Raw genomic sequence first — 22,588 nt, 5'->3', positions numbered from 1 at the left:
CCTAAGGCTGTATGTACTGTTATGTTTAAACCCAGTAGGTGATCTTGACTCTCTTCCTTCAGTTTTGAATTCATTCCTTTGACCAAATCCCAAAGCATTAATCCTTTCAGAGCTAAAAGAAATACCAAGGATGGCAGATCTTCAAGAAAAGTTATAGATCAGATCAAAGTTTAGACCCAACTATGAATTTTTTGAAGAGCTCTTTTAAAAGCTAAGAACAAGTTATCCTGAAGTTAAAACATGTTTTCTTACAAAGTGAGAGTGTAGTAATAGGAATATTGGAAGAAGTAAGAGTATGAGAAATGAAAGTACATCGTTGGGTCTCTTCAGAAGAAAGCATTTCACTGCTTTCACCCCTGTCTCTCTGGGTACTAATCACCTGTTGAAATGCGCAGTGCAACCCGATCCACCCGTTGCCCTCAACTGGACTTTACTGAACATCAGTTTAACGGGGATTCACGCGGATATCCAGGTGAGATGGGAGCCGCCACCCAACGCGGATGTGCAGAAGGGGTGGATAGTCCTGGAATACGAACTGCAGTACAAGGAAGTAAATGAGACTCAGTGGAAAATGGTGAGATATCGTTACACCTTCCTTAAAAATCCTTTAGCTTTTCAACTCTTTTTATTTCTACTACCTCCTCTCATTTATAATTAGACTTCCTTTTGACCTAGTACTCTAGACCCACACTCCATAATTTATTTGAGCAAAACCAATGTAATCAGGAGAATGTCATCTTGGACGACCTTAAATTCTGTCTCACTTGGGACTTATATAGAAACCTATCGAAGGAAAGGAGAGCTTTCCTTAGTCATCCTTGTTATCCAGTTTAACTTTGGAACAAAAATCATATTCTCTAACCACTGAGCTGTCTTTAGGAATGTAGTTAAGAGTAGAAAGGGTTATGATCAAATTCAACAGTGAGCCATGCAATTTGCAGCAACATGGATGGCGTTGGAAGGGATCATGCTCAGCGAAATAAGCCAAAAAGAAAAAGAAAAATACCGGATGGTCTCACTCATAGCAGGAATCTAGAAAACTTAAATAAGGGACTAGGAAAATGAATATAAGAAAGTGAAAATCAAAATCAACAAAAAACTATGAACCAGAGACACTTTTTTGGGGGGTGGGGGGCGGGAGGGGAGGGATTGGGGTCAGAATGGGGGGTTTGCAATTGTATGGGGGAATATAAAAATAAAATTTATTATTTAAATAAAAAATAACTAAATAAATAAATAAATAAAATTCAACAATGAGCTAGGGCTAAATAGTCTACTTGCTACTACTTTCAAGACCCCCATTAAAATAAGTTCTTACATGACTCTGGGAGGTAAACAGAGTGGGGACATGTCCCGTAAAGGTCTCAGAATGCTGTGTTCCTACATACCTCAAGGGAGAAGCACGCGAAGAGGTTCTTACATAGCAAGTAGCATGGTACTGGGTGACCTCTGAACTCACTTCCTTGCCAAGTGCATGGGAACTTGGCACTTAGATAAATTCCACATGGCACAAACAAAAAGAAAAACAGGATTATCATGCTGCTCCCAATATAACTGATTCTAAATCAGTCTAACCACAGCTACCGCCCTGGCCAAACCTGGTGGTTTCTGCCCGGGTCATCAAGTCGTGCCCAGCAGCCCGGCCCAGCCTCACACCCAGAGTTTTGAGACATCAGCCCTATCCAGTCAGTGAACTACTAATAAAGAAACCAATTTTATCACTAGAGAAAAGCTGGAAACTTAAAACAGTTAAATATTGGTCTTTAAATTCTGTTTTCATTTCAGTTGAGATGTCTGTTCTGTAGCTTTTTGGGGGAAAAAAAAAGCTATGCTGAGTCAAATAAGACAAATAAGACTTTCTAAATTCAGTTTTTTTAATTAAGCCAGACATTGAAGAGATTTGCAAAAATTGTAAAACAATGTTATTGTTTTGGAAAGTATAATTTTTATTAAAATACGTTGTATTAACATAAAATCAATTTATTATCAGAACAGGTGTTCCTTTGCAGGTGGTAACAAGGCTCAGTGCAAGCAGTAAGGCCTTGAGAGCAAATTTAAGTTTGGTGTGGCTGGTATTGATACCAAACACCAGCCTCAGTTTCCCTCAGCCAATAAAAGGAAAGCAAGTTTGAGGGGAAGGAAAGCAGTTTAATTTGTCAACTAACTGAGGAGGCTAGCAGACTCTAGTCTAAAAGACTATCGTCCTACCCTTTGGCAGAGAGCAGGGGTATTTATACAAAGGAATAAAACAAAAGGCAGATGGCAAGTGTCAGGGTGGGCATGTCCTTTTGATGCAGGCATATGGTAGACACCAACTTGCTTTGTTAGCACCTGATGTTTAACTTCCTTAGATGCTTGACTTCCTTATTATCCTCTTAAGGGTGTCCTTTCTTTTCCTTAGAATGCAAGAAGACAAACTTGTTAAATGCAATAGATAGGAATGCTTATCTGATGGGGCAGGAAGAGAGACCTGTCCTATTTAACTGCATCATATGAAGGGTGGAGGGAAGAGAGGGAGCCATAGGTCATATCACTGAACTCCCCTTCCTGGTTTAGGTTACTAATGAAATCTATAAAGAAATAGTAGTGGTGATAACAGAAAAATTAAGGTCTTCAAGAATGGAAGCATAAGCTTGAAAACAATTTTAAGTAAATAATAAAGTAAATTTAAGATTCAGAATCCCACCTACAGCAAAATCATTTTGGACATGCAGATATCCCACATATTAAGAAGCTTTATAAAAGATGCAAACTAGCCACCCATGTAAATGTGGGGAAAAAGAGGTTCTATGTGAGTAGAAACTAACTGAGGTGAAAGGAAAATTTGTTTTAGAAGCTGAAGGCTCAGTTTCTGGCTTAAGAAAACAAATTATGAGAATCTTATTTATGTGAAAAACCCATGCTGTTGAAAGAGTGTTCCAAGTTTCCTATGAACAGGAACAAGGTGTTCTACCTGAAAACATATGAAAAGCATACATTGAATACCTGCCTTGAGTGTTTCACTTGAAGGAAAACATCATTACTTGGGGCTGCCTCTTTGACAGCAATATGTCTTAAAGATCTAACAGCCTCACCCTCCCCTTTTCTGGGAAGGCAAAGTAATATCCTGGCCTGAAGGGTGTGGGACCCTGATGTTTTTTACCAAAGGACTCTTGGTTTTTTTCTTCACAAATTTGAATAACAGGTTATTTCCAAATGACTTTGTCTTCTCAAAAAAGCAGATGAACTATGTAATTGCTTTTAATAGAATTATTTAGAAATTTAATTAATGCAATTATGATTTTTCTAGGACCCTCTCTAATTCTGAAATCATATAGATAAGAACCCAGAATTTCCCCACAGCTAATACATAGATAATTTGACTACCTTTTGCTTTGGTGTGCAAATATGGTATTTTTTTTTCTGTTCTGTATCTTGATATAAAACTGTAATATCCCAAAGAGTAAACAACAAATCTGTAATTTTTATAATTTTATTATTTTCCGTAATAATTCTAGTACAGCTTGATTTTAGTAGACTATTTGACAACCGAATACGAAGATAATATAACTTCATTCCTTTAAATAGATCTGTTATATCTTTGGCTTATAAAAATGTGAGAACTCTTATTCATTTAATAAGATGATCATTTTGTTTTGTATTTTTATTTTTAGATGCCCCAGTGCATTTAAAAATATTACTTGCGGTACAGAAATTCATTTAGAATTTGAAACAAATGGTAAAGTTTATTGTGTTATTGACCATGTAACCAGTAAATTTTATTTTGTCTTGAAAGATGGACCCTGTGTTGTCAACTTCACTCCCAGTGTACTCGCTGAGACTGGATAAAGAGTATGAAATACGTGTGAGATCCAGACAACGAAATTCTGAAAAATATGGCGAGTTCAGTGAGATGCTCTATGTCACACTTCCTCAGATGAGCCCATTTGCATGTGAAGAAGGTAAAAATAAAAGATTAAAATAGCAGCCAACATAGCCTTTGTCAATATAAGTGATACATTCCTTCATTGTTGGGGCTTTTTCCAGATGAAGATATTTAGCATCACGCGCCAGCGTGAGCTCTCATTATTATCCATTACAAAAGTGGAAGGTTTAATTTTTGAATTACTCAATTCAGGAAAAGTCCCGGGTACCCGCAAGTTAGAAAGGAGAAGAAACAGTAAGAGATTAATAGGGGAGGGGAGATTGTCATAATTTCAGGTAACTCTTTTCTTTATATATTTCTATTTCTAAAACTTCTGCAACAACTTTGTTTTAGTTTCATAATTAGAAAAAGAGTTTTTCAAAAGCATAGTGCAGAAATGTGATATTTATATGGATTAATATAAGTGTGGCATCTAAGAGAAAGATGAATATTAAGTCAGCATAGGGAGTCAATAAAACCAATTCTAAAACCAATAAGCAAGTTTAGGTGTGACTTTTACCCGGAAGAAGACTTTATCAGTAGTGTGCCAGTTGCTGTCCATGAGTATTTAAAGATCCCATAGAAAAGAAATATGAAAACAATTGAAATATAAAGAAATGAGGCCTATGATTTCAGAATAGAATATTTAATGCTTTTAAAGATACAGAAATAAAGAAGGCTACTCAACAATGAGCAGTAAATATATAAAATGTATCACTTCCAAAATGAAAATTAGTTATAGCTAAAATTGGAAGGTTTGAACCCCATATGAGGAACTGAGGTTTGTTAATGAAACAATCATGAACTATAGAGAAATTAATGTTCTATTTATGCATTTACTGTGCAGGTAGAATTCATGATACTAAATAGTATTTAAATGAAAATGTCTCATTCTTTTTTCTAAGCCCTCCTTAACAGACTACTTATCTCAAACAGTATTTTATGTAATGATTTTCCATCTTAAAAAGAAAATTTGCCACATGCTCTTTAAACTCATTGTGATGGCATTTAATTCATTTAACATAGATCTTTTCAAACTGGATTTTCCTTCAGTGTTAAGAAAAAGAAAAAAATGAATCTCTAGCTTTGTTTTGTTAGTGAATATGTTGTTGACATAAAATTATAGCTACCACAAGACTCAAATGACATTCTCTCCCCCACTAATTCCTTACAACAATCATGCTATCTCCCTTGGGGATTTTAATAACTGAATAAGAAAATTAAAATCAGAAAAGAGTATCACAAAATGAAAGCCTACTTTGTAACAAAGCAAAATTCTGATGAATTCCACCTTTGTTTTATATTAAAAAGTGAATAATCTCTACAGTGTGGGAACCAGCTATAAGGCAACTGGCTGACACTTTTTCTTAAGAAATGAAATAGAAGTTTTCCAGATTTCCCAAGTCTGCTACAAAACATACTGAAATCTGAAGATGGGAGTCCAAGTAGTGATGTTTTTCTGTCAAGGATATGTGTATTTGTTAAGCTGCAAAATATATGTTCTACGAGTCTAAAACTTTTCCATTGTGATTCAAAAATAAAAGGTCTGGGGCCTCCCAGGTGGTGCAGCGGGTTGAGCACCGCGCTGTGAAGCTGTCCACAGCCTCCACAGTGCAGGTTTGAGTCCCGGCCAGCCAGGGAGATACCCACATGGCACAGCAGACCTCTCCTGCCTCGCCTGCTGCTCCCCTCAGCAGAGCTTTTGGTCTGTCTGCCTATTCTGCTCCCCGCTCTGTCTCTGGTGAATCCTCTTACCCTCCCGTGCCTCTGGCCTGTACCCCAGCTATTGTATAAATAAAAAATAAATCTTAAAAAAAAAAAAAAGTCTGCACTATCGTTTTGATAGATTTTTGTCTGAAGGATAAAATATACCACCATATCTTTAAAAATAAACCAAGTGGACAGTATTTAGGTAAATAGTGTGTTAATAAGCAACACTTTTTTCTTAGACCCTATGCCTTTAATGACACATCCTGGTCACATAAGGTGCTTGAAGCATTTGGTTGCTTTTTTTTTTTTTAATATAAACATGCGTAAACTTGATGCTTTTTTCTTTTTGTGTGTGAAGGGATTTGATGAAGCAAAAAGGTGGAACAGAAAATTCTCCTAAGCATTGCATTCTGTTTCATTTGTTATCAAATGAATCACTAACTTTGCTAGAGGAATAAAAATTTGAAATTACTTATGTTTAAAAAAGTGAACTGTTGTAAACTTCAATTCTTCATAATTCTATGACTGAGATAGTGTTCTTCTGTGTTTCAGATCTCCAATTTCCATGGTTCTTAATTATTATCTTTGGGATATTTGGACTAACAGTCATATTATTTGTATTCATATTTTCTAAACAGCAAAGGTAGGTGTGAAATGGTCTACTTTGATATGCTTTTACAGTTGTTTAAATTCCCATTTGTGTCTCCATGTGTTATGAAATTTTCTTTTGTGATTCATAAGTAAAAATTTTAAATTACCCAGTAAAACATTATGTGCAGTTGCACATTTACCAATTTTGTGTTCGTTAAGGAGAACACACAGGTGTCAGTCCTGTCTGGGACATTAAACCGAGGACATTAAGAAACTAAACCTAGCGACTGTGCACCTGGGTAGGCTGTCCCTAACCACCTTGTCCAACTCCTGAACAATTTGGTCCATCTACTCTAAAAACTATAAGGTAGTCCTGTGCCTTTGGCCAAGTTGAACACAGTCCTAATGTCCAAGCATATTTAAGTAGCAAACTAAAACTACCTACATAATGCAATCTCATAAAATATTTATAGGCTTCATATGACGGTGACTTCAAGTAAATATGGATTTTTTTAAAATTGTTTGGATATTTATGATATTGTATTTCACCTATATTTGTAAACGCAGCTAAAAATTTAAGTTTGAAGCACTCTCAGAATACTAGTGTTGTAAGGTTGTCAAGCATACTAGAATTTCCCAGTGAAAGCAGAAAGGATTCTTTTAAGTAACATTTAAGTTAAAACAATACCCCAAGGAATGAGGTAGTCTGTCAGCTCTCCCCAGAACCAGGGACTATAAAGAGCTTCCCATCTTATGTGATTTTGTTTGAAGTTTTGTGTGCCACATTCCAAGCCACTTCCCCCTTTCTTAATACGTGTCAATTCTCGCAAACTATAATGTAATTTGGCTTTGAAGAAAGTGAAGTAACGTCCGTGTTATCTTCACCTGGGCCTCTACACTCTTGCTCGTGTTCCCCACCATACAACCCATCCCTTTGAACCATTGCAAAATCAGGAAAGAAATACTGAATCAGCATAAAGCAGAAATGGCAAGCTGGAGCTCTGTAAGCCAAAATTCAATGTTTATTCTACAGGTCCATGCTCCGTGTTGTGTTTTTGATTTTGGAGTAAAGGTTTTGCTGCAAAGTGTTTACAAAGTAGGGATTCTTTTTACACAAAAATACAGATTTCCAGGTTATCTTTAAAAACTGAACATGCTGGTGAAATTGGGTTGACACTCCTGCATAGGTACATGTGCCAAGGCACATGGCCTGCTGTCCCATTTGGGAAGCACATTCTTTACTCTTTTCACCATGGCCATCCTTCCTGTGACATGGCAGCAGGCTCGCTTCATGCATTTGCATGACCTACTTGGCCCCTATAGTAGGGGCCAAGTCCACCACCTGACATAAGGTCGAACACACACCTAGAGAGTTTTCTACTAACTTGTCCCTATTGGCTTTGTCCACTTCAAAAGGAGAGGCACACAGGGCCTCCCTGGGTGACACAAGGGGTTAAGATGCAATCTATGAAACTATCCGCAGCCACTGCAGCACAAGTTCAGTCCCTGGCCGGCCAGGGAGCTACCCACATGGTGCAGCAGACCTCTCCTGACTCACCCGCTGCTCCCTCAGCAGTGTATTTCAGTCAGTCTGCCTGTTCTGCTGCCTGCTCTGTCTCTGGTGAATCCTCTCACCCCCGCACCTCTGGCCTGTACCCCAGTTCTTGTATACATAAATAAATATTAAAAAAAAAAAAGGAGAGGCACACATAACAGTCAGGCCCTAGACGTTTGGGCATCTTTGCTTCCTGTAATTAGGGTAATGCTGCATTTTTTTATGTTTCTGAACATTTGAAATAATCATTTTGTGATGAAAACCAAATAACACAACAGCATGACTGATGGCAAAGTCAAATACTTCAGATTTCAGCCTCAACTGTGCCAAGCATGATTTGGATTATTTTCTTGAATCTCTAAATCTTTCCACAGATAATAACATCTGCCTCCTTAATAGTTACAAGAATTAAAATACAAATATTTGGAATAGAAAATGGAGGTGCATCATGGAATTGTATATATAAACCCATGCTGATTAACAATAGCTCTAATTTAATATATCCCGGCTGAAATGAACCCTGTCATGACATTGGTTAATGAGATCACCTTACATAATTTTATAATTAATGTGAGTTCTGTGGTTTGAGCTTATCCCAGTTCACCTTTTCTTGAGCCACAAATAATTTTGGCTCAATATGGATTGGCTCTTCCTTCTCTTTCTTTCTTGTATTCATTCATTCATTCTTCCTTTATTATTCATTTAATTATCTTTCCTGCAAAGTACTAATAAGGTGGCCATGAAAACTACCTTTTTTGTAACTGAAGTGGAAACTGATTTTGGGAATTAAATTTCTTTTTCCCAAATACTATTGCTGAATGTCAATAAAAGACATTGAGGCAGGAAATGACAATAGAGAAACCATCTCTTATTAAAACTGAATTCAGATGACAGGTTTTTGTTGTTTTTTGGTTCTTTTTTATCTTTCTATAGTCTTTATCATTTACTGCTTAATATTTTCCCTCTCTTCCTTGTATTTGATAAAGTACCAGAATATTTGAAATAAGTAGTAGTGCCAATATTTTGCTTCTAACTTTTGAAATAAGAGATATTTCAAACCAAATTTTCTTTGTTTTCAAGGATTAAGATGCTGATTCTGCCTCCTGTTCCAGTTCCAAAGATTAAAGGAATTGATCCAGATCTCCTCAAGGTAATTGATTAGATTATGGATACCACTAATAAAATGATACCTGAAAAACTATCTTATAGTGAGAGCTTTTGCAAGCTCTATGTATCACATTTCACTTCTGGTACTCCTCTGGAGAAAATTCTTTTTAAATAGTGCATCACTTCGGGGCCGCCCTGGTGGCGCAAGGTGTTAAGCACCGCACTATGAAGCAATTCGCAGCCTCTGAAGCACGAGTTCAATCCCCAGCCAGCCAGGGAACAGCCCACATGGCGCAGCAGGCTTCTTCTGTCTCGCCTGCTGCTCCCCTCAGCAGTGTATTTCAATCAGTCTGCCTGTTCTGTTCCCCACTGTGTCTCTGGTGAATCCTCTCACCCCCCGCATCTCTTGCTGTACCCTAGTTCTTATATGCATAAATAAACAAATCTTTAAAAATAAATAAATAAATAATAGTCACTTAAAATTAGGGGAATGTCATGTATTTAAAAAGTTCTACACCAACATATTTTCTATTATATGATTTTTTTCCTGTTGTAACAAAAGTCACACTAACATATTTTCATGGATTTTTTTATCCTATGGTGCCATTACTATTCTTACTGTCACCATAATTAGTCTCTGAATATTATTTGTTAAATCACTTAACCATTCTATTTCCTTAGAAATCATTATCATTTCTTTTCATAGAATTTCACTTTATTTCTGTTTCCTAGGAAGGAAAATTAGAAGAGGTGAACACGATCTTAGCTATCCATGATACCTATAAGCCTGATCTCTACAATGATGACTCCTGGGTTGAATTCATTGAGCTAGATATTGATGATCCTGATGAAAAGACAGAAGGATCAGACACAGACAGACTTATAAGCAACGACCACCAGAAATCACTTCATATCCTTGGGGCAAAGGATGATGACTCTGGGCGTACCAGCTGCTATGAACCTGACATTCTGGAGACTGATTTCAATGTGAGTGACCTGTGTGATGGTACCTCAGAGGTGCCTCAGCCTCAAAGGTTAAAAGGGGAAGCAGATCTCTTGTGCCTTGACCAGAAGAATCAAAATAACTCACCTTCTAATGATGCTCCCCACTATACTCAGCAGCCCAGTGTTAGCCCAACACAGGAAAACAAACCAAGACCACTTCTCATTGGTGGAACTGAGTCCGCTCCTCAAGCTTCCCATAGTCAGCTAAGCAATCTGAGTTCACTGGCAAATATCGACTTTTATGCCCAGGTAAGCGACATTACACCAGCAGGGAGTGTGGTCCTTTCCCCGGGCCAAAAGAATAAGGCAGGGATCTCCCAGTGCGATGCACATCCAGAAGCAGTCTCACGCTGCCAAGCAAACTTCATCATGGACAACGCCTACTTCTGTGAGGCAGATGCCAAAAAGTGCATCACCATGGCCCCTCACATGGATTCTGAAACACGGGGAGAGCCAAGCTTTAACCAGGAAGACATTTATATCACCACAGAAAGCCTTACCACTACTGCTGGCAGGTCTGGGACAGCAGAACGTGCTCCGGGTTCTGAAATGCCTGTCCCAGACTACACCTCCATTCATATAGTACAGTCTCCCCAAGGTCTGGTCCTCAACGCCACTGCCTTGCCCTTGCCTGACAAAGAATTTCTCTCCTCATGTGGCTACGTGAGCACAGACCAGCTGAACAAAATAATGCCGTAGCTTTCTTGGATTCCCCATGAACTGCAAATATACTGGCAAAGAGTTGACTGGGGCATGAAATGCTTAAACCAAAACAATGTTTAAACCTGAGGGGCTGGGAGTGGGGGGATCGGGAGGGGAAGTGGATTCTAAATGCCTTTTCCTGAAATGTTGAAACCATGATATTAAAAAGAAGAAGATGACAACTTAATCAGATAGGTATTCCTGTTGTGAATTGTAAATATTTTAAAGAATTGTCTCAAAGACTGTTTAGTGGCAGCAATTGTCTTGTTATCGTGGGTGTTAATTTTGTGATACTAAGCATTGAATAGCTATGTTTTTAATGTGTAGTAAATCATGCTTTTTGAAAAAGCGAAATATCAGGTGGCTTTTGCAGTTCAGGAAAATTGAATGCAAATCATAGCACAGCCAGATTTTTTTTTTTTTAATGATTGGGTACTAAAATTATAGGTAAGAAGACAAAAAAAATAGTTTGGATATAAAAAGCACTTATTTTGACATAAAATCGATAAAATATTTTTAATAATTTACACTTCAAGCATGGCTATTTTATATTACACTGCACACTGTGTACTGTAGTTCAGGAGGACCCATCTAAAGAATGTAGCAACTACAGTCTGAAGCTTGGTCAGTGCATCTGAAGCAAAACAAAGAAGCAAATTAGTTTTTTACAAGGCTCCTTTTATACCTCCCCAAACATCTTGAATCTCAAATGATTGTAGTTACCTGCATTGTTAGAACATGCTTATCTTATCTGAATGTTTAAACAAATATGTGTTCATTTAGAAAACAAAGTGTTTGCACACAAATCAACTTACCATAAACCAAAAGAAATAAACAAGCAAAAAACCCCTTTTTTACCCAAAGTTTGGTTCATGTCAGACAACTTACAAAGTAAGAGAAATAGAAATGAGAGCTGGTTTGTCTTGCCCAGTATGCGGAAGTCCCAAGGCCGCACCTGCAGTGAGTGTTCAGCACCCACACATCATCAGCACCTTGCAGCCGTGTGGCTTCCAACATGACTTTGTCTATCTCAGTTACCTAGAAAGGGACTAGGGCACAAGCAGCACTTTGTAAGTTGGAGCAGACAACATGAAGTTAACCCGATAATGGAACAAAAAGGTCAAAAATGGGCTTTTCTTTCACAGCCTACTGCCAGACACATCATCATTATTCATGGTACCAAGAAACCGAAGAAACAAGATTTTAAATCCCCACAGACAGCTCAACATTTACTTAAACCAATAGCAGAAACTCTCTTCCCCACCCAATCTTTTATAGACTGTATTTGAAGTAGTAGAAGCTTCATCAGTTTTTGTTTCCCCTCTGAGTGGATTGGCCTCAAAGCAGGAAGTTGGGGGGAAAAAAAGAAGAGGCCTAAGTAATTTACACATTATTTTCTAATCCCATAATAACATAAACATCATTCTTAGGAGCATTTATAGCTCCCCAAAAGGTATATTAAAAAGAGAAGAACCTCCATCTCACTGAAGAATGCTTCTCAGTTGAAGTATTTCTTTTTGAAAGGCTTAAATAAGATGTTAAAGTTAGCTTTGACTTAGTGTTTGCCATTTAGCTCAGACCTTTTTAGGAAACAAGCTTGATGGTTGCTAATTTTAAATTCCCTGTTTCTTGTAAGAAGGGCCGTAAAAACACTAGAAGTTGGTGTTTAAAGTTCAACACATTACTTTGTCATAGATGTTTAATAGATTTTCTGCTACCTTGCTGCTATGGTTTTCTCTAAAAGCTACATAATTTACTTTCATATAAAATTTCATCGATGTGGAACCTAATTCAACTTAAAATTGTGTGTTTGGGAAAACTCTTATATTTCACAATAGACTGACAACATTTCAATAGCCAAAAATAGCTAAATACCTCAATCAGTCTCCGAATGTCATTTTGGTACTTTGCTGGCCACACAAGCCATTATTCACTAGTATGACTAGTTGTGTCCTGCAGTTTCTATTTAACTTTCTTTATGTCTGTGGATTTTTTTCCTTCAAAGTTTAATAAATTTATTTTCTTGGATTCATGATGGCATGCTTCTCTTGTCAAATACCCGTGTGAAAAGCACCTAAACCAGCTCACACTATAAGTTATTCTCCATGTAAGGGGAACTGGGCACAACTGCTAGGAACACATCAGTAACAGGGTGGAGACTTTCATTATGTGCTGGGATGGACAGCAGCAAAGCAAGTCACTCCTACTTTGGGGGGGTGAAAGAGGGACCCAGCTCAAAGACCCCTACTGGCCTTCCCAAGTTGTGCCTAGTCCTCACACTGCGAAGCTCTTTGAGTCAAGTTTCAGTGCCTTGTAATTTGTGTGACAAATTACGGAGGAGAAAGTTGGAAGCGGGGAGGTAGAAGGTGGAAGAGCAGTGCTTGAGCATTGTCATGAAGCTACACTTCTACCTTGAACGTGTAGCCTGGAAGGAGGAAAAGAAGTTTTTCCTCTGCCATTCATGCATTATCACAGGTCAGCTTGACGGACGAGCTGCTCGTCATCATGAGAAGTAATTCATAAATAGGCCCGGGAGAGAGGCCAGTCAGGTAGGTGTGTAGGGGTCTGGGTGGGAAAGTAATAAAGTCACAAAGCAGAGAGCCCTTCAAGGGAGGCTTGAAACAGGTCAACTGCTAAGCCCCAGCCCTTGGCTGGCGCTAGGTTCTGAGAGGTGGGAATGCGTGATGGTGTTAAGAAGCCTATTTATCTTGGGGCCAAACAATTATTGACTGTTTCAGCAACTTGCATGCGAATTGCCATGACTTCTCATAATATTGGAGGGTTTCCATTCAATACAGAGAAGAATTTCTGCCCTGTGTGTAGCCATTACCTGAAAGAACCACAGGTGAAACCTCAAGGTTTTCACTTCTTATTGGAAAATAGGGTTTAGGAAAGCATCTCTTTTTTCACTAAGTATTGGAACACATGCTGCCTGAACATTTATAAAACAGAAGGTCTCCATTTTAAATGCCAGATATGGTTTCTTACACAGTCCATCTCAGATGACATTGGGTTGCGGGTTATATATAGGGAGTGTTTCGAGGCTCCCAGGGATCCAGAGTGAAAGAAAGGGAAGGCTGATGAGGTCTACGGATTGAAAGCGCACCACCCTTTCTATTATGGCAGATTAAAATGGTTACACGTGTTTCGTATTTAAATTTCTCTGTTTCTACTAAAGCATAATTAGTACTGATATCTATTCATGTTCTACAATAGTTACATATTTACATAGTTCTATACCAAAATGTTAATTCAATGTCTTTCATGTTCCCTGTTAACAATAAGAAATAGGAGGAAAGCTAGAAGTTATTTAAATCTAAATTCTTTCATTTGGAATCCAAGATCCCACATAATTTTCCCAATCTCCTTTGCTAAGATATTTAAGAGCTGTGTGTAAAGACAACAGCATCTGAATATAAGAATTTGACCTTTGGCTAGCGTTCAAGCTGTGTTCCCTTGAAAGTCTAGGCTTATGATGTCAACTGTGTTACACAGGCAAAATTACTCACAGTGGGATGATTTCTCCCATCTGGATGTGATCAAACTAAATACCTGGAGATAAACCACACTATGGGCTTAAATACCTGGAGATAAACCACACTATGGACTTAAGTCTGGTGACTCAATTGCAATGAGCATGTTGCTCTGACGACACTGGAAGCCTGTGAAGTTGTAACGAGAGCTAAGGACTCCAGTGGGGCATCTGGACGCCTAAGCTTGGGGGCTCCTTTGTCTACTCAGTATGAGTGTCCTCCCCTGGCACCTGAAATGTCACTGGAGGAGGAAGGAAAAGAAGTACTGGGCAGGTGTATATAATCTGTAGACTGGTGCATGGATTGCTGCTTCAACTACAACTGTAAAGCAGAAAACCCAACGCTGCTCTGTCCTACCTCCTTCCTGTCCTACATTTTCCCAAGCTGACTGGGGCCAAGGGTGGTCTTGGTCATCTGGTGAGCTTAAGAAGATCCCCTTGAGGATGTAGCAAGAGATACTTGCCACTCCTTGAACAGTTTGTGCTTTCTTAGCTCCATGTCCTGGTTCATTCCTCTTCCTCTGCCTGAAAAGCTCCCACCTACCAATTCAGCATGTCAAAATTTCCCTCATCCCTGTGACCCAGCTCCAGTGCTTCCTTCGGAGTGCCGCCCCTACCCGCTCTGAACCACTCCTAATGGTGTTTATCACACTCTGGTAGTTAGCCCACCTGAAAGCTTCCTAGATTCCATTCACCAATGTGTGTTCTGGGGCACAACTGTTCCCTGAAATATTTCTAAATGAATGATTCTGTAGTAAAATAAGTTTGGAAAACACTTCATACTACCTAGACCTCTATGAGAGCCAGAATGCATAATGATGTTCAAAAGCCTCCCTGGTAATGTATATTAAATAATTACTATACGTAATTATATATACTAAATATATATTTAAATTTCCCAATTTATTTAACAGTGAAAAGGTACCTACCCATTTTTTATATATATAAACACTTGGGGAGAGCTTCTCTAAGAAGGGTAGCTAGCATGCCTGGCACAAAATAACAGTATAGTGAATCTCAGATGAATGTAAATCTGCATGCAGCATCTTTATGTGAAGCTATGAAACTTACTTTCTTTAAAAAAAAAAAACTTTCTTGATAAAACTTCCTAAAAAATAAAAGACAAAGCAGCTGTGTAATTAAAATAACCACTGATTCTTCTTATCTCAACTCAGGTACATTATTTTATTTTTTCATAAGCAGAATGACATTTTTCTAAGGTCTGAAGGTCACAAGGCATTTGTTATCTTCTCTGTGACAGTGACTCTATCTCCTGATTCAAACAGTTGAAATTTCCCATCCCTTTAGCCAGAAGACTGAAGGGAACCATTAACACATGGGTCTTATCAGCATATATTCTCAATATCATTCGGTACAGCCATTTTTCTCTGAAATCTGAGATTCTCAACACTGAGATATTCTCATATCATTCTTCATGAAAAAGGAGCATATTTTGCATTGGAGCTACTGAATAATATGTATCTGTTATTACCTGAACAAAAATAATTTACTCCTTCCTGCTGTCTGATAAGTTAAAGAAAAAAATCACCCAGAAGGAACTTCAAACAGAATAGTTTTTTGCATAGTAGTCTTTTATGGGATTTATAGAGGAGCAATTTTCTATTGATTTTTGTTTGTTTTTTAAGAATCACATCATTGTTCTGTGGGTATTAAGGGATGTTACCAGTATTTTCTATGAGGATAAAATAATTGGTAAGGAAATTGTATGCACTTTGACCTTAGTCAAAAATCCAAAGTAGCAAGATTTTTATTTTAGTTTTCCTTCAGATGGTACCATATGATAAAAATACCTTGCATAGTGTTTTTATTTTATAAACCACTTTTGTGTGTGTTATTTCATTTAGACATAGTAAATCTGTATCGTTGACAAGTTAGACAATATTTTTAATACTTTACAGGTGAGAAAACCAAGGTTCAGAAAACCTAAAAGATTTACCCAGAATTAATTAACTAGTGAGTGATGGAGCCAGGTGGAAAACACAAACCTTCTGCCTGGTCCTGGATTCTAAAAATGATGTGGGCTATAACTTTTCTTGATGAGGAAGAGCTTCTGATCCTAGTCACAGTATGAAGAAAATGGAAAGCTCTTTTATGATATCCAGGGATCCAAAGAATTACCTACTAAGGATAAAAGATTCTTTTTCTGATAAACTTACCCAATACCAGCGAGAATTAGTGACTGCTGAATAACCAGTTCAGGGAGGGAGGGAGTCCGGATTTGTAGCCTCTGCCAATTTCCATGTTATAAATCCCCCCAATGTGGCTGATTTTAAGCTATCACCGTTTCATTGCTGAATATGAACTTGGGAATGAATTGCACAGTCAGCTCTAATGAGACTGTGCAAACCAGCTCAAGTACACTGCTGGGTCTACTCAACCTTCTAATTTCATCAAGTGGAATTAGACATTTTTGACAATGCTAGATAGCATTTCTAACTAACATTTCTTATGGACTTACCATGTTCCAGACACTATTCTAAACACTTTACACACATGAACTTACTTTATCCTCACCACAATCTCATGAGGTAAATTCTATTATTCCCAGTTTACTGATAGGGAAACTAGGCACAGAGAGTTTCATTATCTTGACCAAAGTCTCAAATTAATAAATATTAGAACCAGGATGCAAACACAAGTACTTGAGCTCTGAGTCCATACCTTAATCTCAGTCTGTCCTGCTTCCGAACAATAATTGTGTACAGATTACTTGTACATAATGATAACAAAAGTCAGCCGATCACATACTGATCCAGGCAGATAGATCACATTCAGTCTTGCTAATTTTATAACACAAGCCGCATCTCTCATACCTTCAAGGTCAACCATCTAGATTAATTCATATCTGGGAAAAACAGATATTGCTACCTGTCTGAGTCTTCCATACAACTACAGTGATTTCACCTGATCCCTCTCCTCTTTCCCCAAGTTTCCTGCTGGCCACTCCACACATCTAGAACATAGACCTTTTTGAACTGTGAAGCGCTGAATTGGTAGGCCAAACTTCTTGACACTCTCTGCTTCCCTGGGCAGCTAAACCAGAGGTGTGCTTCAATATGGAAGCTACCTGCCACATGTATCTTGTAAATGTAACATGCACACTAGATTTCTATGACTTTACCAAAAAGCAACAAGAACATAAAATATCTCACTAATAAAATTTTATTTGATTACACGTTGTGATAATGATGTTTTGGATATATTGAGTTCAATAAAATAAGGTGTCAAATTTTTTTTTAAAGGTTGTGATTAATTAGAGAGAATTACATAGACCAGGAAAATTTCACTTTTACTGGTGGGAGCATGTGAACACACATGGAAAAAGCAAACCCTTGTTAAACAGAGGGTCCTCTTGTGGGCACACAGCAAGCCCTTGCCTCTCTTAGCCTCCCTTTAGCCCACCTTTCTCCCTGAGAATCCACCCTTCTTCAAACCATCACATCTTTAGAAAAACCCAATCCTGCTTCCACAGAGGTTGATCTGAGCCTTATCCATACCCCCAGCCAGACCCCAGGTAATGATGAGATAATATAAGGTCAGTCTTACCCTCCTTTGGGAGTGAAAGAAAGACATTGCAGAAGTTCCTGAAGTCACAGCACCAGTGAGAAGCACAGGCCCGGTTCTCCCTCCCAACTCCAAAGCCAGTCTTCTTCCTAACCCACATTTCTTTCTGCCGTACCTCCCTGAGCAGGGACGAACTTGTCTGCAGGTATAGTCACCCGGGAGCCAACACCAAAAAGAAGCTTTAAGAATAGTTACTGAGCACCTACCATGCACCAAGGACTTTCTAGGTGAAGAGGATATGAGGATGTGTATGCAGCTTAGGCTCTGCCTTCAGAGCCCCCTGGAGACAAGATCAAGCAGGCAGACAGCCATAACCAGTGATGTCAATGTAGCGCTGTACATGACACCTTGGGAGTTCAGAGAAGAAAGTGACATGCCTGGAGCATCTAAGGAAGGTTCGTGGTGAGCTGAAATGAGAAACAGAAAGGTGTCAAATGCTGGAAAAAAATTCACTCCATAGTTTGTCTCAGCCTCTCCCCAATCCCGTGGTCCTCTCTCCACTTGCCCTGCAGACTGGATTTTCTGTGTCCCGGTGCAATGGGAAGAAAGAAATAGCCTCCACACTGCTCCCTACCTCCACACCACTTCCGTTCCAACCGCTCCAAGAGAATACCTGATGATGGCTGAAGACTCATTTCAAATATCAGCAGGGAGAATCAAATTTGCCCAGCTTGATCAGGTTTTCATGTTCATCCATGTGTTGGGATGTGTGTGTGTGTGTGTGTGTGTGTGTGTGTGTGTGTGAGGGGGTCACATACCATAAACAAGGGTTGCTGAAATTTCCTAAGAAAGTGGGTTGGGTTATATGAAACAAAACTATCTACTAAAATCTTCCCTTAGTGAAGAAGTTTTCTTTCATCCTTAGGGTATTTTCCCCCCTTTGATTTTCCTCATTGCCCATTGATATTAAACACACTTATACAGGGCCTCCCTGGTGGTGCAAGGGGTTAAGACACAACCTATGAAGCTATTCAGAGACTCTGCAGCATGAGTTCAATCCCCAGGCAGGGAGTAACCCACATGGCACAGCAGACCTCTCCTGAATGGCCCACTGCTCCCCTCAGCGTGTATTTCAGTCAGTCTGCCTGTTCTGCTTTCCACTCTGTCTCTGGTGAATCCTCTCACCCCTCCACACCGCTGGCCTGTACCCAAGTTCTTGTATGCATAAATAAATAAATCTTTAAAAAAAAACAGTTATACAGCCCTTTTAAGTTTATTACATTCTGAATTAACCTTTTCTGAGATTTACAGAAGGAATTCATGTGGAAGAGTAAGTCACCAGTAGGGTCAACTTGTGGAAAGAGAAGCCGCCCTTTGCCAAGCGAGGCCTCTGGTACCAGACCACCAGTCTAGAACAGGGGTTCCAGCCAATTCTCTCCAGTGGATCAGCCAAAGGACATTCATCAAAGCACGATTTAGTTGTTTATATCTTTTCATTTTAGCTGACTGAAGTACATGATAAAATGTTTTTTCCCCCTGATTAACTTTCAGAAGTTAAATTCTTCACTTAAGTAGAATCTTAATTTATGTGGTTTAATTTACCACAGTAAATTCCTCACCTACCAATGTTCCACATCACTGCTGAATGTGCCAGGGAGTTTCAGAAGGGATTGTAACTCTTTCAAAGTCAACATGGTGACAAAAATCAAAACAAAAATTGGTGATTCTAGACAAAATATGGTGTAGGAAGTAATCAAAATATTCTTGATGCTTTGGGTGCATTTGAAGTGTCTTACCTGTCATCTCATATACTTGAGAAGTTTGATGCAATCACTGGTGAGAAGAATGACAAGCTCAATCTGGTCCAGAGAATGATAGACATGTTTCGACCAGGCTGCCAAACTGTTTGACAGAGTCTATGAACAATTTGAATCTTTGAGTACCCAAAACAGTAGCTGATGCCAGATAATTCACTGTTGTGGCTAAGAACTCCTAAACTATAGGAAATAGGAATCTTTTCATGATATTTTACCTGCATTTTTAAAACTATACTTCTCATTAAGATTAAACGACAACATAGATTAACAAATTTCTTGTGATTACTAGCTCTAATATTTAATACACCTTATATGACTACTGGTTTTTTTACTATAAAAGTATGCAGTACAATTGAAGATGTGTGAATATATACCCCTAAATGATATGCAGGGTTGTAAATCAACCTCAGTAAAAAGTAACACACCAAAAAATACTTTCATCGAAAGAATATAGTATTTTGTTGCCCTAAAAGTGCAAATTTTTTTTTTAATAATTTTTTTTTATTAGATAATAAATTTTATTGTTATATTCCCCATACAATTGCAGCCCCCCCATTCTGACCCCAATCCCTCCCCTCCCGCCCCCGCCCCCCTAAAAGTGTCTCTGGTTCATAGTTTTTTGCTGATTTTGATTTTCACTTTCTTATAGTTATTCATTTTCCTGGTCCCTTATTTAAGTTTTCTAGATTCCTGCTATGAGTGAGACCATCCGGTATTTTTCTTTTTCTTTCTGGCTTATTTCGCTGAGCATGATCCCTTCCAGCGCCATCCATGTTGCTGCAAATTGCATGTGTTTATCTTTTTTGAATGCTGAGTAATATTCCATGGTATATATGTACCACATCTTCTTGATCCAGTCATCTATTTTTGGGCATTTGGGTTGTTTCCAAAGCTTAGCTATTGTAAACAGTGCTGCTATAAACATAGGGGTGCAGGTGTTCTTTGGAATTGATGTTTCTGTGTCCTTTGGGTAAATTCCTAGGAGTGGAATTGCTGGATCATATGGAAGCTCTATGTTTAGTAGGTCCAGAAATCTCCACACAGCTTTCCACAGTGGTTGGACCAGTTTGCACTCCCACCAACAGTGCAGAAGAGTTCCTTTTTCTCCACACCCTCGCCAACATTTGTTGTTGCTAGTTTTTTTAATATGTGCCATTCTCACTGGTGTAAGATGGTATCTCATGGTAGTTTTGATTTGCATTTCCCTGATGACAAGTGATGTTGAACATTTTTTCATATGCCTGTTGGCCATTTGCATTTCCTCTTCTGAGAAGTTTCTTTTTAGCTCTTCTACCCATTTTTTGACTGGATTATTTTCTTTGTTGTTGTTGAGTCTCATCAGCTCTTCGCAGATTTTTGTGATCAGTCCTTTATCATTAGTGTTGGGTGCAAAAATGTTCTCCCAGTTGGTGGGGTTTCTCTTTGTTTTTGTTATTGTCTCTTTTGCTGTGCAGAAGCTCTTTAATTTGATGTAGTCCCATCTATTTATCTTCGCCTTCACTATCACTGCTTTGGGTGATGTGTCTGTAAAGATGTCTTTGATGTGCAAATCACGTAGTGTTTCGCCTATATTTCCTTCTATATATTTTATGGTTTCAGGTCTTATGTCTAGTTCTTTAATCCATTTTGAGTTGATTTTTGTGTATGGTGTGAGGTAGTGGTCAAGCTTCATTCTTTTGCATGTAGCGACCCAGTTTTCCCAGCACCATTTATTGAACAAACTTTCTTTGCTCCAATGCATAGTTTTTGCTCCTTTGTCAAAGATTAGTTGACCATAAATCTGTGGGTTTATTTCTGGATTTTCTATTCGATTCCATTGGTCTGTATGTCTGTTCTTGTTCCAATACCATGCAGTTTTGATGATTATGGCTTTGTAGTAGAGTTTGAAGTCTGGGAGTCTGATGCCTCCATTCCCTTCTTTTTTTTTCAGGAGAGCTTTGGCTATTCGGGGTTTTTTGTGATTCCATATGAATTTCATCAATAATTGTTCTATTTCTTTGAAGAATGACATTGAAATTTTTATTGGAATAGCATTGAATCTGTATATTGCTTTTGGAAGGATGGCCATTTTAATAATGTTTATTCTTCCAATCCATGAGCAGGGGATGTCTCTCCATTTCTTTGTGTCTTCTTCTATTTCTTTTAACAGTGTTTTATAGTTTTCTTTGTATACGTCCTTTACCTCTTTTGTTAGATTTATTCCCAAATATTTGATTTTTTTTGTTTCAATAACAAAAGGGATGGTTTTTTGATTTCTTCTTCTTCAGATTTATTGTTTGTGTATAGGAAGGCTACTGACTTTTGCATGTTGATTTTGTATCCTGCCACTTTACTGAACTGATTGATGAGTTGAATTAGCTTTTCTGTGGAGTTTTTGGGGTTCTCTATGTATAATATCATATTGTCTGCAAATAGTGATAGTTTGACTTCTTCTTTTCCTATTTGGATTCCTTGGATGTCTTTCTCTTGTCTTATTGCCCTGGCTAGGACTTCCAGTATTATATTGAAAAGCAGTGGTGAGAGTGGACATCCTTGTCTTGTTCCAGATCTTAATGGAATTGCTTTCAGCTTTTCACCATTGAGAATGATACTGGCTGTTGGCTTGTCATAGATGGCCTTTATGATGTTGAGGTATGTTCCTTGTATCCCAAGAATTTCAAGGGCTTTTATCATGAATGGGTGTTGCACTTTGTCGAAAGCTTTCTCAGCATCTATTGATATTATCATATGGTTTTTATATTTCTTTTTGTTGATGTGTTGGATAACGTTGATTGATTTTCGGATGTTAAACCATCCTTGTGTCCCTGGAATGAATCCTACTTGGTCGTGGTGAATTATCTTATGGATACATTGTTGGATTCTGATGGCTAGAATTTTATTGAGGATTTTTGCATCAGTGTTCATTAGGGAGATTGGCCTGTAGTTTTCCTTTTTTGTGTTGTCCTTGTTCGGTTTTGGTATTAGTGTAATGTTGGCTTCATAGAACGTGTTTGGTATTGTCCCTTCCTTCTCAATTTTTTGGAAGAGTTTGTGAAGGATAGGCACTAATTCGTCTCTGAATGTTTGGTAGAATTCATTTGTAAATCCATCAGGTCCTGGGCTTTTGTTTTTGGGGAGGTTTTTGATTACCATTTCAATTT

General features: G+C 38.2%; 1 protein-coding gene across 3 annotated transcripts in view; it reads left to right on the top strand.

Annotated features, from left to right (window-relative positions):
• The window catches only part of GHR (growth hormone receptor), a 234,362-nt gene extending 221,733 nt beyond the window's left edge, over positions 1–12,629 (top strand). For 2 of the 3 annotated variants that reach the window (XM_054688056.1, XM_037530377.2), the window contains exons 6-10: positions 396–574; positions 3,776–3,941; positions 6,167–6,257; positions 8,841–8,910; positions 9,600–12,628. In XM_054688056.1, coding sequence (XP_054544031.1) covers positions 396–574; positions 3,776–3,941; positions 6,167–6,257; positions 8,841–8,910; positions 9,600–10,571 — 1,478 coding nt within the window. In that variant the 3' untranslated portion in view covers positions 10,572–12,628. Of the gene's footprint in view, positions 1–395; positions 575–3,775; positions 3,942–6,166; positions 6,258–8,840; positions 8,911–9,599 lie in introns of all 3 variants that reach the window. The other variant, XM_037530378.2, reaches the window with a different exon arrangement.
• Positions 12,630–22,588: the final 9,959 nt, after the last annotated feature.

Source organism: Talpa occidentalis, unplaced genomic scaffold (assembly GCF_014898055.3).
Source record: "Talpa occidentalis isolate TD23 unplaced genomic scaffold, MPIMG_talOcc4v2.1 talOcc4.6, whole genome shotgun sequence".
NCBI lineage: Eukaryota > Metazoa > Chordata > Mammalia > Eulipotyphla > Talpidae > Talpa > Talpa occidentalis.
Note: the sequence above shows the minus strand (reverse complement) of the source record. Positions and strands in the feature narration are given on the sequence as shown.